The sequence below is a fragment of the Amblyomma mixtum genome, chromosome 7, assembly GCF_055824585.1.
Source record: "Amblyomma mixtum isolate Tamu chromosome 7, ASM5582458v1, whole genome shotgun sequence".
Taxonomy (NCBI): Eukaryota; Metazoa; Arthropoda; class Arachnida; order Ixodida; family Ixodidae; genus Amblyomma; species Amblyomma mixtum.
This window is the reverse complement of record NC_143018.1, coordinates 143,062,129-143,080,504: the sequence shown is the minus strand read 5'-3', so window position 1 is coordinate 143,080,504 and position 18,376 is coordinate 143,062,129. Positions and strand designations below refer to the sequence as shown.

At 44.6% G+C, this 18,376-nt stretch overlaps 1 protein-coding gene across 1 annotated transcript in view; it reads left to right on the top strand.

The window, feature by feature from the left end:
- The first annotated feature begins 6,951 nt into the window (after positions 1-6,951).
- LOC149337756 (uncharacterized) overlaps positions 6,952-18,376 on the top strand; it is a 102,539-nt gene continuing 91,114 nt past the window's right edge. Inside the window, exons 1-2 of the mRNA XM_089554510.1 lie at positions 6,952-7,007; positions 9,367-9,402. Of these exons, the coding sequence (XP_089410636.1) occupies positions 6,952-7,007; positions 9,367-9,402 (92 nt within the window). The remainder of the gene's footprint in view (positions 7,008-9,366; positions 9,403-18,376) is intronic.

Below are 18,376 nucleotides of genomic sequence, written 5' to 3'. Positions count from 1 at the left end.
CTTGTTCCGGGATCTTTTTAGCCAATCAGTTCTCAATTGTAAACGTAGTACTACTGAAGTAACCAATGGGATTTAGCAAAAAGCAATATTTTTTGTGTGTTTGACTCCTTGCGTGGCATTTTCCACCTGGGTTCACATCTGTGGAATAAGAATTTAAACAGAACCAAACGCTGTGAGATCATAGCACAGTTCCGCACATTGGCCGTCCAGACGAATGTCGCGACATCGAAGTGGCTTGAACTAAAGCGTTTTTCTCAGCAGTTTTCTGCCTGCTTTTGCATGCAGCATCATCGCAGCACGCTGAAAGTGCGAAAGGCGGTTCCGGTGAAGACGACGACAAGGACGCGGCTCACTACTCATACGTCGCTCAAAAGAAGACCTCCACGCAATCAACAACAACCAGTGCAAGCAGTACGTGCGGCGAAAATCCTGCTTTAGCTCTCGTTGTGACGACACTACCGCCATGCGGGCCACTGCGCCGCTTCTCTGTATAAGTGCTCCACCAATACGCGTTCACTAACACGAATATGCAAGACTTGAATGTGCATCGTCGAATAAGTAAAGTTGAAATACTTTGCTTTATTTGATGAGTGCAAGGCTGATCTAAACTTCGCTGCACTCAAGCATGTCGAAAAAAGGTCAGTTTATATGACCGCACAGTTTAACCATGAAAAGGAGTTTATTCGACAATAAACAGGACACCTTGTTGACGAGTTGCACAAACGCTGATGTTTGCTATGATTTAAAAATGATCAATTTTTGGTGTTTGCCAGCGATTCACTGATTGTCGTAGTTAGAGAGAGATGATTTATGCCATTACATTACACTTGCCTTCAGCGTGCGGTTGCCTCCGACGTCACCATTGCGGGCCCCATTTGCACTGGAAGACGCTGGGACTCTCTGTAACAGTGTCATTTTTTGACTCATAAGACAGAGTTTTTGTAATCGCGAATTTATGGTGACGGGTGACTCTACTGAGCGTGACGCCCAATTGAACCTTCTCCCGTGGTATTCATGTAGAAGACGTCTTCTATCAATCGCACTTTTTGATCGTGACCCAAGCCCTACTTACGTGTTCGGGTAAACCGTATTTACGGAAATTAGGTGTGGTTACTACGAATCGCGGTTCGCCATTGCTGCGCAGCTGTCCACCGGTCTCAATTACGCAAATCGACTTCTGTGCAACAAACGAAGTGACGTAGGAGCGAAGTTGCATTTTAAAATATTTTAATTTATAACGCAATGACTAGAGCGTGTACCCACGCCGTGGCAACAGTGCGCTCAAGAACCGTATGGCGGCAGCATTGCCTCCATCGCGGCGCCTCCCGCAAGCCGTCCGTGCCAAGCACACAGCTCCCTTAGAAAAGTTCTAGTTTGGGCTACCTTTTTCCTATGTCCTCACTACGGATCCCTGGCGCCATTGCCAAAAAGCGTGCTAGTGTTTAATTTTAACGAGAACAGAAAACTGGGCAAGTTGGAAAGGATTCATCTTAAAGCAGCGCGATACACAGCACGATACACAGGTGTCGTCTCTTGTTTCTTTCTCTCGTCCTGTGTATCGCGCTGCTTTAAGATGTTTAATTTTCACCGATGCAATAAGCCCTCGGATAAAGATAAAGGAATAAAACAATAAATCCTTTTTAAGGATTTCTAACTCGCACTGAGTGCTGAACAAGCAAGGTTCGTCTCAGAGCCGCACAAAAGCTGCCGCCGGTTAGGCGCGTCTCACCTGGCCTACTTGAACGCTAGCATCGTTGCAAATAAGTCCCCAAAATAAACAAATAGCGCAATTTACTGTAGGGCTTGCCAATTCCAAAGCGGCCTCCGCTGTGGCTTCGATGCGAAGCAACCTGGGTCTAGGAACGACCAGAGAGTAACGTACTGCCAGAGCGCTGTCGTCCGCGGCGTTCATGGGTGGCACTATTGCGGTGCGCTTGCGTCATCTGGTGCTGCGAGGATTGCGATGTAATCGTCTACTTTCTTCATTCAGCAAGGACCGGACCATTACTGACATTACGGCACCAGAATGCGTAGCTTGAGCCCCGCGGGATGGTGCTGCAGTTGAGTTCTGTGCCTTATACACCACTCGAAGGCTCTATAAATGCTAAATAAGGCGCTTTGGACACCTACTATTTTAATGAGTTGCTACTGAGCTTGATTTCCTGTGAGAAATGTACGTTCTTGAAGCGGGCCAGCTCGTGCGCTTTTCGCCCTTGGGCACCAAAGTGTTGCATTCGTTCACAGACGCCGCCATTTTCTCGGTGAACTACACAAAACGAGGTCGCGAAGTTCGCTTCGGGATAACCATAGCTACTGGCGTAGCCGCGGCTTAGTCCTCCGTGTAACATGGGATAACCATTGTTTCGCGTAACCGCGGTTAAATATGCGCGTGTAGCCACGAAACTGAGCAGTCAATTGTGTATAATTATACCACGGAACTGTGCAGTCAGTAGTGTGCAATGAATATGTGCCCAGCCGACAAACACTCGAGGCCTCCGGTCTCTCAGATGACAATATGGGCAACTGGGACTGAACTATAGGGGAGGCCATTTGGCAGGCAGCTCACCGAAAGCAACCAGGAGAAGCACATTTGCCACCATAGTGCGTCTGTTATCGTTCCTTGTCCCTTTAGTAGGAAGCTTCTGATGCCTCCTTTTCTGTAAGCTGGAAGTGTTTAGAATGCTCTGACATATATCTCTGGAGAAGTTATGTTGTAATATGCAGAAAAAGATGAACAGGTCGTAATTCGCCAAGGGTACATGAACCTCTGAAATACCCTTGAGGAATCATTTGAGGGGCTGAACAGAGGGTATAGCTGAAGAAGTGCAGGCCCTTGTACGCAGCCTAGTGTTCGCACACTTAGGGACCCTAGGGTTCATCCCACTCGCGCTTTGGAGATTAACATCATAACCTAGGGTGCACCTGCAAGCTATCGACGTCCCTATGGATGGTGAAAGGCGGGGTATCCAAAATAAAAACCGGCGCACGGACTTAAAACTCCACTGTTTAGAGATTGCTTAATCATAATGTCAATTTAATAACAGCTAGGTTGCTGCGAGGAGTAGGTATACTTGAAATAATGAGTGGCTTTAAACTTAGAACATCGCAGGTAGCTGGCGACGGCGAAACGCTCCCAGCGAAATTTACAACATGTGAAGTATAAAAATGTCTAGTTGAAATGCTTAGATGCTATTGCATCTGTATTGCTACTGTATCTGTTTAGATATTCCGTGTTTGTATTGTTCTGCGAAATATCTAATCTTTAGCGGAGCTCAGTTTTCTGAACTCAAGCGCTACAGTTGAACGCCAGTTAAAGGGAGACTGAAGCACTTTTTCTGAAAATCGGGCTGGCAGCGGCATCCTACAGTTTTTCATGCTGTATACTGGAATATCGCATCCAAATTAGGCAAAAACAAGCGCGAATTGCCTTTTTTAGCCGAAATATGCGGCCTGTGCCGCGGGGCACGCCGCGCGGCGCGCCGCCGCCCGTGATTGGTCAAGAGAGGTCGTGACGTCACTTTGAGGACTGGAGAAGCTGCCGATGCGGATCCGGCGCTGCGTTGAGGGCAGATCGCAGCTTTCCGTGTCGTTGTAAAAGCGAATACGGCGACTAGCTTTTTTTACTGACCACCGAAGAAAAGGATACTACAGTTTGCTCATTCCACGTATCGCCTGAAACCAAAAAAGACACAAGCAAAAAATTCTATGCCTAGCACAAGCATACGCCAGCGTCGAAGACGCGATGCAGACCATGCGTAAAAGGTGCCAGCACAACCTCGGCTCGTATTCTCGGAAAGGAAGGGGTGCGAACAATACTCAAGTCAATTACCACCACCTGACGCCTCCTGGCTCGCCCGGAAGAGCGTCATCCTAAAGAAAAGGCCCAAAGCACTGTGTACAAAAAATACTGTTCTCAGTACCCGGCGTTGCAGGTTTGGGCAAGAAAGTATTTCAAGGAAACGATGAAGGAGCACAGAGTTGGTGTCAAAATTAGCGAAGCGCAGTGGCCAAGCACTGCGAGGCATGTGACCACAAGATAGTGACGCAATCATGGTGCGCTGGAAACCAAGCCAAATACGCGCACAAATACGCTTCACTCCTGGCGAGTTCAGCAGATGCCAGAAAATATTAATCGAAGCCTCGGAAACGTTCGCCCTTCCTAGATTTGCAGTTTAGGTTCAGTGAAGTAGTTGCCAACTATATGTGTGTTTAAAAGCCTAGCTAGCTGCAACTCGCCCACTGCCACTACTTGATGAAGAAATCGAGTAAGGTTGCGGTGTTTTTTTGCAGAAACTCGGTTGGCATTCATTTCTCTCATAAATTAGCATCCGAAATCAACGTCGAACGCTTTCATTTTAATTGCTTAGCTAGGATTAAACGAGATGCCGCATATGAAGAGCTTCGATGCTTGCTTGCTTTGCGTTATTGTGCTTTGCTCTGCTTGCTTGCTTGCTTGCTTGGATACGTCGAACCGAGTATAAAATCACTAACCGAGCCTTGCTGAGCACGTCTCAGGTGGTCTGGCCGCACCTAAGCTGAGGAGAGTGACACATGCTTAAACCTCTATAAGGTTTCTTCAGGGGCTAAGTGAGCATGTTTCTACTTTTAAAGAGGCGCTTCTTCGGAATGGTGACACGCCTCTTAAGCGCGAGGAAATCGATGGAACTGTGTCATGGTTCAGCCGCGCCTTTTCGACAGAAATCTCCAGAGATCACACTAGGACAAGCTCTGGCTGTAGCCGCTCTTACGAAAGTGTTTCGAGCAGAGTAAGCTTGCTTTAGTCGGCTTGAATTTTTCGTCACAGCAGCGAGCGGTTGCGCTGCGAGCTTGTGATCTTGCGGCAAAAGTGTAAGACGACACAGTCGCGGCCGTAGTTGTTCGTGGACACGAACGCAGAGTAGTACTTGTTGAATCTGATTCTCAAGGTCGGCTGACACGCTTTGTACGTCACAACGCACGCAGTACGAGGAACAACGCATGCAGCACGAGAAACAGCGCGCGCTGAAAGCGAGCTCGGGTGCGCCGAAGCATCCCCGGCTCCTCAACATGACGTCACGCTGGCCGACATGGACGAGGTTTCACTCTCCGCTGTTCCCCTCTCCTGCGCTCGCGCGGGCCGCGAGAAATTTAAACATCGCGTTTTTAATTGGTGATTGCGCCACTATTTTAGCCAAAATCGAAAAAATAATTTCACAGACGTGATCAGCAATGACACTACTTCAAAACCCTAGAAGGTTAGCTGATTCGAAAACCGCCTCAGTATCCCTTTAATGACTTGAGTAAGATTTTGCGAAATGCATCAGGGAGGACTTAACCTTAGAGTGGCAAATAACCGCATCTTCGGGTTCGAACTATCAGATTATTATTTCCTGAAAAAAATATCTATAGTTTTATAATCATATTACCAAACACCTAAACCTGATATTTTTCAGCAACGACGAAAAAGAAGCGGAAGACTACGCTGTCATCGAGCAAGAGAAGTAAGCCTAGTCTTGTTAGAGGTTGCCGCTAAAGTTATTAATACCTTGATATGCATAGGTATTAGCTTGATACGCCCAGCATCATTACAATAGAAGAAAGCCAAACTCCACAATAGTAACCTAGCCACCGTGTGCCTTTGACTTCCAGGCATATGTAAATGTAGAATTGTTTCAGATGAATGTAGATAAAGCTACATGTGTCTAAGTCAATGTAATGGCAGTGAGGGCACAATACGGATACTGCAGCATATTCACTCAAATTTTGTTATTAAACGCGACAGTATTTGACATCATAATAAATTTTGTTACCTGTTAAGAAACACGATAACTACGACGTCGTGTTAACAAGATCAAATCGTTATTCTTATTTCCTGACGTTCTTGCTTATTTGGCCTTGTTCACTAAACAAAAATTTTTCATACTGCATGGAGGTGAACCTTGATGGCTGAGCGGATGCCCCATTTTTATGTAGAGGAAAGACAAGATCTCAGAAGGTTTATTTTCTGTTTAGTTGATATCAATTTGCGATGGACGCGGGTGACAACATAACCTCCTTAACTGTCTGCTTGAAGTTACTCGCCGCTACTAAACTGCACCTGCCATAGGCGCAGTTGCGGAGGATGGGAAGAACGCGGGTGCCACACAGTTTCTACTTTTCTTGCAGCGACCTTGAAGAGCACAAAGCGCAGTAAGATTTCTTTCCCACACTTCTTGTAAACTTGTGAGAAAATGTTTATGCTTAAGTGTTGTTGTGCATACCGCATTCTATTTTTCCGTACCACTTCCAAGCTGAAGTGCATTTTAGTTATGCATGCTGCCCTTGCTTACGGGTAAAATCCCGATTGTGCTTTCCTTGTATACGTGTAGCGACTGCGAAGACGACGAGGGGTAAGTGTTCGCGGAATAAAGTGCTCATCACGAGAAACTAGCGAAAAGTTTTGAAGTTTATCCTTTTTATATTATCATGTAATAAAACAGCGCAAGGACACAGGACGAGAATGGAGAGAAGACACACACGGTTCTCGTCCTGTGTCCTTGCGCTGTTTTATTACAAGATGCTTAACCAACTCGCCCAAACTGCCATTTTACTAAAGTTATATTATCAACACGGTCACCATTTGCACCATTTCTGGATCTCAAAGGTGTCGACACAAACATTAGGGGATTTTTTTTTAATTCTCGTGTGAACGGCACCCTCTCGCAGAGACCACAGAGACGACGGAATGTAAGTAGAGGCGTAACGCTTTATGCGTAGACGGCTGTCTGCCTTGGCTTAATTATAACATCCCTCCATAAAATAAACAATATCGAAGTAGGTTGAACCTAGAAAGGCACCCGCATTAAATGACAACAAAATCATATGAGGATTTAGGCACAGATGCGAGCAGAACATAAATAAGCTCTACTTCTCTACCTGCCCTGTAATTAACTCTTACTGAAAAATGGGGTGCCCGAAATGAGACGCGCTTTAATGAATGCGAAACTTTTCAGCAACAACTTCAACGACGAAAAGGCCTACCACGAAAAGTAAGTACTGCAATGAAAACTAATAACGAAAAAATGCGCAATATAATGAAACAGAACGGTAAATTTTATAACGTTGGTAACCTGAATGGAAATTTTTATTTCCTGCAAGTTGGCAGCGGACGTAGTGAGTTTTTGAAGCAACAATAAAAATGGGTAAAATAGCTAGGATTACCAACATCAGTAGTACTCTCACGAATGAATCTGTGGTGAACATGAAGAAATCGGAAGTGTTGCTCTAGCTGCTGCTGGGCTAAGCCATGTATTGGAGGCTAAGGTAGGCGATTTTTCATTGTAAACACATGCGATATGGATAGTTTACAATCATTTTCAGGGAGTTTGGTGTGGCTTATGTAACCTATATATTTGTGGACACACCGCACTTATCAGTAAAACACGGTTGCACTCGAGTCTGATGTAGGTAACAGCAGGTAAAGCCCAAATATTTTAACAACACTTTGGAATAAGAGAAGAATTTTTATAAACATCTTCAGACCCCACATACAATATAAATTATCTTTTGAAATGGGCTTGCAAACCTATTACGTCAAGGAAAGCTTTCAGTCGTATTTATTATCCATATTTCGTGCTTCTCCTTTTAGCATTGATAAGGGCGTTCGCAAACTATCATCTTATACGTTTAACACCATGTATAGCAGTGCTATTGGAACTTTTCGCGTTGTTAAATAGTGCTTCATTGCTTCACGCCTGCTTTTCATTAAATTGGTCCTATATAATTTATTGTGTTCTTGAAGAACACCAATGCATGGTGTAAAATATATTCTTTTAAGGACATGTTCCAGCATTCCGGTGCTGGTTTTCAGTTTATTTGTGCACGTCCAAGCCTTTCTAGCGCATATTTTGCTGCTAAGTACTCCAAATGGGACCTGTTAGTGTTTCCTATTTGTCACCTCTGCCGCTGCACTGAGCTTTAGTTTTTTTACATCTCAGCAAACGAACTCTTCCTTGTGGACATTGTATATGAGCCGCACCTGGTCTGCGCTGCCCACGTGCCACCGAGTAGAGCCACTTTGAGCTGCCTCAACCTTTGTGTTTGGCGTCGCGCAAGGCCACATATATACGGCCAGAGGTGATGCAAACACCCACAAGAGGCGTGCACTTCCCTTCTTTTGTTAATTCGCGTTTCCGCATTACTTCCCCGACCCAATCGTGCGCCCACCACTTCTCAACTGGATGTCTGAGTATTCACTTCGTATTCACGCCCCGTGGCATCTTTGCTCTTATCTCTTTGTCAGTGTGTCTGATGTCTTCCATTCTTCTTTTTAACTCCTCTGTGTGCACAAATGAATGAAATATTTAGACGTATGAGCGCCGTGCCATCATTTCTGGCAAAGAACAGTCCCCTGTTGAAACGTAAATTGAATGCGTTAAACTTTTATGTGAGTTGCTGAACTTACTATAAAAAGAGAAGGTTCTAAAGGCTCCTTTTTGAAAATCTAAGCATACAGCTATTAGCTATAACACAGCAAATGTAAACACGCGAATGTGGTTAAACTCATAAGAAGGATGAACATCATGCAGCAACAGGTCTAAGAAGAAAGAAAAGAACTGTAGCGCAACCAAGACGTACATAAGAGAGGACCACACAGGACTAGCGCTAACCTTCACCTAACATTATTCTCTAACAGCGCTGCAAATATAAGGAAAAACCAGCACACGTGCAGAGAGATACCAGTTCCCACACAACACTGTCTACATAACTGTTCAAGATACGCCATTTCCTATTTTAAGAGGATGACCGACGTATCGCTAACACAAGATGCACCTCTCTTCCTTATATGAAATGCTTCCAAAAGTTCCGTGCCCTTGTGTCTTTGCTTTTACCTAAAATCTTTATCTTATGAAACCGTAGTTGACACTTCTTGCAGTACCTGCATCTTGCCTGTGGCAAATGTTTTGCCGCTCGAGGTCATTCATAACACTCAGCGCAGTGCTGGGAAAGGTGTGCACCACTTACGTCTTTTACTGACCGGGCGTGCTCACCTGCCCTTTCATTGATGCACCACCCTGTTTGGCCCACATAGGCCTTCCCTCATTCTTTCAACATGCACCATCTAGCCCAACAAAAAGTTCTTCTAAAAGGTCTAAGGAGAGCTTAATATTTCCTTGTTCACATCCGTCATTCTTAGATGTAGGAGAGTCAAATGGGAGTAAAAGGAAGAAAGGTTTCAAGTGTTCCAAGACTTTCATTTTTAAACGTGTTTGCTGGGCCTGGAAGCACCGGTGTATACAGTACCCAATTGGACCGAGCTGAGTGTGCTTGCGGTGAGCAAATCCAGTCAACAGAACTCATATCAATGCGTGTAGCTCTCACCAACACTCCTTCATCCTCTCATTTCAGGGGCCACGAAAGCCACCAGGACAACTACGAAGGCAGGTGAGCAACTTCAATCAGTGATGTAGGAGGAAGGAGAGAAGAAAGGGACCTCTTGAAAAGACATAAATAGATATGATACTGCATATCCGAACACTGCGATTTCAATATTTAGAGTAGCTAACCACATTATACAAGAGTCAGGAGTCTCGAACTGGGTAGTGTTGTCAACGCTGTTGTCCTATGGTTTTATTATTTTCCGCTGCGTGAGTTTGTGCCCACTGATTGGTTCTGTATTTTGTTATTCAGCTTATTCTGTCAATTTATTTTATGCTTAGGTTACACAATTGTATAATTTAACTACTTAGTGCTGGCTTCAATCCTGTTCTCTTTAATTCCCTGTGTAATCGACAGATTTCCTCTGTTCATGTGCAAGTTTGCTTTATTTGCAGTCATTCCTATGTGTGTGCTGTTTGTGCTGCAAGTTTTGTAGGGACATTGGCCCAGTCAGGCGTTCATTGCTATCGCCTTTTGCCTCGGCCCCTTGTCACTACTTCTGTACTGTCTTAAGCACAATAAACCAACAAACAAACAAATAAACAGACGGTACATCACCATCGGAAGCTATCACTGAAAAAAATTATTTCTAAATATCTATGAGAAGTGCTTTCTTCTGTTCCATGCTTCTGCATGTGAGGATTAGCGGTAGCTGTAGACTGTAAGACTCAGGCAAATACTGAAGTTTTTCTTTTGGCTGCAGTAACTACCAAGGCCACCCAGAAAAGTAAGCACAAATTTTGGCATGCATCCACCGAGGAGCTAAAATGCTATATTTGCGTGGAATTCCGCTATGATGAAACCCTGCAGAAAACGCTGCCTTTCAGTTTTGAGAAGGCCCCAGGCTTCGAATCACTAGTTCGTGGAATGCCGCAGCTTGTCCAACAATTCGAGATACAGCAAGATGATCATACATATTATTGCTTCCTTCTCCCAGCTTCGCAATGACGAGTTTCTCGACTTTTTTCTTAGCGTATCCATGCCAGAGATTTCTGCGGTGGCAGAGGAACCAAATTCAACACCTTTCCTCACAACTGTGGGATCTGCTCAATCCTTGCTCACCGTTAGTGTATTACCTCCCTCATTCCTGTATGGTAAGGACACTCTAGAAGCCGGCTTGCCCACCCCGTTCGAATTAAACTTAACTCATCTCTTCGTAGAAACATCCTGGAGAGGTTGCTTACTCCGCAATTAATGACGAGTGATACTTGTGATATGAGAAGCGACCAGAACTACCCCGCACTGGACACTGGGTTAGCAGAAAAGTAAGCGCCAAAGCTTCAGGCAGCCTGGTTTTCACTCTTACACCGAATGCTGTAGCAGACGTCACCTTGAGTTGCAACAGAACCTATGCGTTTCCGCGTCTGTGAGATCAAAGAACAATTATTTGTGCAAAGTACCACCCTAAAATTCTGATATGAATGTAGGCTTTGCAACACTGCTGAAATAGCCTGTGATGTTATTCGACATCAGAAAATTCGATGTTATGCTTAAAGCTGTATGACAAATCGATGCCGCAGGTTCAATGGCACAGTTGTGTACAGCCTTTGTCAAAAGTTTGGGGCCCAGGGGGTTTGCTTCTGAAGCACAGTGTCTGGTTCGTAATGCATTTCCAGCGCTGCAAATTTGCTGAAGGTAAGAAGATTTCTGGTCCTGCCTCCTCCAATCGGTAGCACTACCATGAATGTTACAGGAGTCCCACTTCGAGGCTTAGAAGCAAACCCCCTGGGCTAGAGGCCCGTGTACTGTGCGATGTCAGTGCACGTTAAAGAACCCCAGGTGGTCGAAATTTCCGGAGCCCTCCACTACGGCGTCTCTCATAGCCTTAGTTGCTTTGGGACGTTAAACCCCATTAACTAAACTTTTGACAAAGACTGTTCCACAGGCTCCTGTAAATCTGTCCAGAATTTTCAGTGGCTTGCATGTGACAAGTTTGGTTTATTTCCGTTAAGGAACTGAAGAGCTAAGAGAGCGTCTCGAACCGAACAGCTTGGTTTCTACATTGTCTTCCAGCAACTGTAAGGACGGCATGAAGGCGACCATTCGTGATTGCCGAGTTCCTTTGCCCTGCGCTTTACCAGTTCGGAATAGCAAAACACGGCATGTGATTATAGGTGCCAGGCGTCCCATTTCCTAAAAGTTCTTTTCGTGGTTTGTTCCAGGTACCGCGGCACTCAGCATTTTGGCCGGTATCTGGCACTGCACACTTAGCTGAATTCATACCCTCAGAGGTGTCACAACCACAAAAATTTCAAAAGAAAATACAAACCGGAGAATATAATCTTCAACGAATACGCGTCGATATTCGGCAGATTAGTGCTTCTTCATGTGATGCAACTGGAAAATCGAAGAACGCGGTCTTGTGTGCAGAACATTTAGTGAGCTTCTATACACGAAGAAACTAAATTTTCATTGGAGTAGGGCTAAATATGCACAGTGTTTTATTCATTCGTAGTGATGGGTATAGAAAGGCGGGGGTGGGGGGAGGTTTGTGTGTCAAATCAGCTGCGGAATACGCATCTCTGAGGACAGTTGAACGCTGCATGTCGGCTTCTCGTTACTGTTCTTGCCTAAATTCCTGCGCATTCATTTGAAAGGAATGCGTTAGATATTATGCGGATAAACTGAGGGACATGTGTTTTAAACAACCCAAAGTGAATATATGACGGCTTGGATTGAAAATATATATCTTACTTCTCATTTCCAACCCTTATCGTAGGCTTTTAGAGAACTAAGTAGCGCTGACAGCGATACACTATTAGCAATTCTTAAATACAACTTTTAGATCTCATCAACGTAGCAGAAACCCGTCCTGTATTATCCATAGTTTGCAACGCGAAACACAGGCGAGCACCATGCACATTCACACAAGCTTCTCTGATAGCTGGTAGTTTCAAGATGTGCTAATATTATAGTGCTAAATCGCAGAGACACATGATGGTGCGTGCCGATCCATGTCAAAATGCATGCTAGAGCTGCCTAACGAACCACTTCTGGTGCCGAGACTGGCATTCGCCGACCTCGTGACTAAGCTACCTCGACAACATTCTCGTCTTTTCCCCCAATTTTCAAACCCATATATCCCACCTGAAGCATGATTTGACCTGCCCCTCTCACGTCGACCTGCAGCTCAACTTGAAGAAATGTCGTTTTTCTGCGCTTAAGCTGATAATATTAGGCCAGGTTACCGCCAACGAAGGCGTTTGTCCCAACCAAGCCAATACTCGTACAGTGGCTGCCTTTCCCAAACCTACTTCCATCAAAGACCTGAGCAGCATCCTTGGTCTATGCTCTTATTTTCGACGGTTTATTCGCAACTATGCTTCGATTGCTGCGCTTTAACGCAACTGTTCGGCAGTTGCGATTTATCGCCGTGGTCTGCAATGTGCGACCATGCTTAAACACCTTATACCGCCTCCTTGCGGCGCCGCTCATTCTGCGCCATTTCGACTCGACCGCTCCTACGGAAGTTCATACGGACGCCAGTGATGTCATAACGCTGTATTTACCCATCACACCTCTGGTTTCGATGAAAACGTCGTTGTCTATGCAAGCCGCATACTTGCGGAGGCTGAATATAATTACTGCGTCAGTGAAAAAAAAGTGCTTTGCATCCTATGGGCCCTTGCCAAATACCGCCCTTGCTTCTATGACCGCTCTTGACGTTGTGACGGGCCGTCATGCACTTTGTTCGCTTTCGTCCTTGAAACATCCATCCGGCTTCCTTGCCGGGCGGACTTTCCGTCTGCAGGAATATGATATCGACGTGGTATATCACTCCAACCGCAAACATCAAGATGCTGATGCCCTGTCCCACTGCCCCCTTCCAGCCGAGATCGCCAGTCTTTCCACCTCCGACGCCTCCTCGCCGTTTCTTCACATACGCGACATGCGCTAAGCGCGCTCAGCGCAACGTACCTAGCCCTGGACGGCTTGCCTTCTCGACTCTCTCTACAACTCCACGGCTTGTCCTCTGTCACGTGCTCTCCATCGCCATGCTTACATTTCGCGATTCGTGATAACTTCCTATATCATCGCAACTGCAGCTCAGAGACGGCCGCAAGTGGCTGCTCGTTATTCTTCGCCACTTCCGCACGCAAATATGCGCCTATTTCCGCGCCGATCCACAATGCGGTCACGTGGGAGTTTCAAGACATACACCCGCATCTGGCGGCGCGGCTACATGTACACCTTCGTACTTAAATACATACGCTTCTGCCTCGCCTGTCAATGTTGCGAGACATCTCCTCATCGTTCTGCCGGAGAGTTGCAGCCGCTCCCTTGCCCACCACGCCCCTTCGACCACATCGGCATTGATATCTACGGCGCGCTTCCGTACACAGCAGCCGGAAACCGTTGGTCTAACGTTGCGGTTGATTGTATGAGGAGGTATGCCGAAACCGCCTCCCTTCCGTCGGCCACAGCGACAGACGTAGCTTCCTTCTTTTCGCAGTGTTTCGTCCTTCGTCACGGTGCACCTCGTGAACTGCTTAGCGACCACGGATGCGTCCTTTTTCGGATGTCGTCAAAGCGCTGCTCAGCCAGTACAACATAATTAATCGAACCACCTCCGCCTATCATGTGTAGACCAATGGCCTGAGCGAACGCTTCTTTTTTTAATTGAAACTTTATTGCGAGCACAAGTGATATACACCCTTGGCACATGTTCTGCATGTACCTCGTATCTGACCACTCGAATTGGGATCTAGTCCTTCCTTAGGTGGCTTTTGCATACAATACCACTCGGCAGTCCACTACCGGCTTCTCTCCTTGTTTTCTTCATTACGGCTCTCATCCATCTACTACAATAGATACAATTCTGCCTTACCAAACTGACGTCTCCGAATATGCCCGTTTCCGAAGTCACGCAACAGAAGACTGTCAACAAATCGCCCGCGCACTCGCGACTGGCTCCAAGTATCCCAATAACTTCTGGCACTACAACGCTTACACCGTATCGCACTTCTTTCCTGGCACCGTTGTGTGGCTCTGCGCCTCAAACCTTACTACAACCAGCCAGGATGGCCCATCTTGTACGAGGTGGTTGACTGTAAAGAAGAAGGCGCACACTCATGGCAAAGACGAAGATGGCCCTGCGCTTCAGCCGCATTGGTATCACTACGAATGTCTGTGGTAGACCTGGCTGCCCTCTGACTGTTTTTGCAGCTGCTACCGTATTCCGAGTTCCTTTCAACAAACCCCCGTCTTTCAGCATCAACGTCTCTAGCTGCTATATTTGCCGTCAAAGGTAAATCCGCGACCGGTTGAGATGGCTATGGAGGTCGATCGACGCGGCTTACCCCGACATACGCGTGAACGAACTGCCGAGAAACGCAACATCTTAGGCTAGTTTGAACGTTCTTATAGATAATGAAAAAATGTGTCAGGCGTCGCAATGTACAACTTCTCGTTCAGTCAATCGATGCAGGGTTGCAATAAAGGTTCAGGATCCTAATTGCACAAGTTATCCCTTTGGCTATACCTTTTCTTTTGATTCATATGTATGAATCAAAGGAAAAAATACAGCAAAAGGGCATTTGACTCATACCAGGACACCAGAAAAGCGTGTATTGTTTTAAGTAGTGAGCTGGTTAACTAATTTTTAATAATTAACTTTTGAACTAGTAGAGTTAGGCGCTTAGTTGCAATTCGAGATTTGTAGCCAGTCTTTAGTTATAACTGAAGGCCGGATTTTTAGGCACTAAAAAGCACGTTTTAGGCGCCATAAATAGGCGGCTAAAATTGCATTTTAGGCACCTAACGGAGAAAATAAGCACTGTAAACTTTATCAAAAGTGCATACAGTTCCGAACTTCAGCGCGCAACATCTGCCATAAAATAAAACAAAAACACAGCAGGAATGATTTGGGACCTTAATCAAGGTGCGAACATTAGAAGCCATTTCTTTTAAGGCTGTCGCGCAACTTTTCGAACAATACACATGCTTCAGTAGAGCAAAAGGGACGGTTACCAACCGTTTTAAAACACTTTGGTATACCTCGAAACAAACAATTCGCTTGTCGTGTACAAAAGTAGAATCAATGAACACCTTAACAGGAGGCCATGCATTTAGAAATTGATAGAAACATTGTCAATTGAAAGCATCTGACAAATGAGGTCAGTCTTCGCTCACACAGGAATTGAACAGTGTTTTATAGTTTGTCTTCACGTGTCTTAAGCCACGCGAGTATCAAATGGTGCTTGCCATTAGAATGGTCTGGAAGCCATAAATACGAGATGCTAGAAAATGTTACACACAGTGCTGCTTGATGCGGAATATGCCGAAAAGAATCATACTTCTGCACGGGCCTACGTACATCCACAAGGATCCATGGTAACATCATCCATTTAGAAATCACTGTTAAAGCTATGGAAGGAGTAGCAGACAAGCACCATCTCCAGGTTGATGGACTCATATTTATGCCTCTTATCAGTAAGGACAAGCTTGTATTTTCTTTTTATTTATTTAGTACATACTGCAGACCCTTTTCAGGGTCCAAGCAGGACAGGCATATATTCTTAAAACTCAAAAGATACAGAACACAACGAAAAGAAATATACATAAAAATGAGGAGACAAATTTTGCAAACTATTACGATGCCATAACATGGTTCCAATCGGATATTGTCCGCGGAAAAAACGAATATTTAAAACAGTCAGTTTTCGCAAAATACGGTGTCAATGAGTGAATGTGATGATGTCGGGTATAACGTGTGGTTAAAGAGGATATGTACTGTGAAGGATCCAAAGCAAACTTATGGTTAAGTAAAGAATAAAGAAACTCAAGGCGATATTTTCCTCTTCGCGTTTCAAGTGTTTCAATATTGTTAGCCGCCATGAGGTCAGCGGGGAGTCGGTGATTTTAAATTTGGAATAAATAAACCTAACAGCTTTTCTTTGAACCCTTTCTAATTTATATATGTTAAGTTTAGTGAATTTGTCCCAAACAACCAAAGCATACTCAAGCTTTGGCCTGATGTAAGCGTTATACGCTAGCAGTTTTACGTGAGAAGGTGAATTTCTTAGTTTATGCCTCAGAAAATATAGCTTTTTAAATGCAGAGGAGCATATGTTGTCTATATGTGAGTTGGAGGAAAGACTGCTTGTGATTGTTACACCTATATATTTGTCGCTATTAACCTGCTTTAGTTTTGATGATCCGAGTGTATACACGTGGTTAATTGGGTTCTTTTTATTTGTTATTTGCATCGAAACTGTTTTTTCAGTGTTAAGAACCATGGAAAACTCACTGCACCAATCGAGAACATTTCGAAGACACTGGTCAAGTTCGTTTTGATCGTTAGTGCACGTAATTTGAGGGAAAACGACACAGTCATCAGCAAACAAGCGAATATGAGTTCCTGGAGTAACCACATTAACAATATCATTGATGTAGATCTGAAAAAGCAAAGGCCCCAAGACGCTTCCTTGGGGCACCCCAGAGGTGACTGGGAGACAACTGGAGCTGCACCCATCGACTGAAACAAATTGCACTCTATTCATGAGGTAATCTTGAATCCACGATATTAAAATGTCTGGAAGATTAATGTTTTTTAGTTTTTGAATGAGTTTTCCGTGGTGAACTTTATCAAATGCTTTGCTGAAATCCATAAATATGGTGTCTATTTGACCATTCATATCCAGTGTTTTAGCAAAAGTATGTACTATTGTAACTAACTGTGTTATTGTAGAAGCTCAGAGGTAGAGCACCGGACGCGTAATTCGGAGGTCGTGGGTTCGGATCCCACCGGCGGCGTGTGGTTGTTTTTTCTTCTGCTTTTATAATCAATTAGCTTTAAGCGATAACATATTCAGTAATATTCTATATTGATCAACACCACAAAATAAATAAATTAACAAAATCCCCTGTGCCCCTTGGTTTCTGTGGCTGTTGGCTTCTTTCATATTTATAACGAGCCCCTCATTCCCCTTCCCTTGTTTGCTTAATTGCTTAGCGAGGGCCTCGGTTCTGGCAGCCTTGACGCCATAGGAAGCATAAGAGGGTTCTCACGCAGCTTCCACCCTCTCCGTTCGATGACGTTCTACGTCACACCTGCGGTAACTCAGGACGTTCTACGTCCGCCGCTTATGAACGTGGGTGGCGCTGATGAACACTTTCAAGGTTAGGTTACTTGTAAACATAAATACCCCCGAAAACAGAAGATTTGACAGCCGTCGCCGTAACTCAGAGGTAGAGCACCGGATGCGTAATTCGGAGGTCGTGGGTTCGCATCCCACCGGCGGCGTGTGGTTGTTTTCTCTTCTGCTTTTCTAATCAATTAGCTTTAAGCGATAACATATTCAGTAATATTCTATATTGATCAACACCACAAAATAAATAAATTAACAAAATCCCCTGTGCCCCTTGGTTTCTGTGTCTGTTGGCTTCTTTCATATTTATAACGAGCCCCTCATACCCCTTCCCTTGTTTGTGTTATTGTAGAAGAGCCCTTTCTAAACTCATGCTGAAAGTCGCTTAATATGCAGTGTTCTTCAAGAAATTTGTTAATATGTTTAGCAATAATATGTTCGAGCATTTTACAGCATGCAGAAGTTAAAGAAATAGGACGGTAATTTTGTAGTAATGTGCAGTCACCTTTTTTAAAGATGGGAATAACTCGAGCAGTCTTCCATTCAACCGGATGCTTTGATGACAGCAGAGATTTTTTAAACAACACAAAAAGAAACTTCACAATTATTTCGGCAAAGCGTCGCAAAAATACATTTGGTAAATTATCGGGACCAGAAGTAGTTTTAGGTTTCAGTTCTAAAAGCAAAGCAAATACACCAGGGAGGCTAACAAAGTCAACCTCCGATACAGGAAAATATGATGCGCTTTGTACAGTTTGTACACCTGCTTCAGAGAATACGCTGTGAAAAAAAGAATTAAAATGGCGTGCAATGTCAATCGGATCAGTCAAAGTATCTCCCTCCGCTGTTATTTTTGAGATATGTTTCTTGCTGTCACTCAGGAAGTTCCA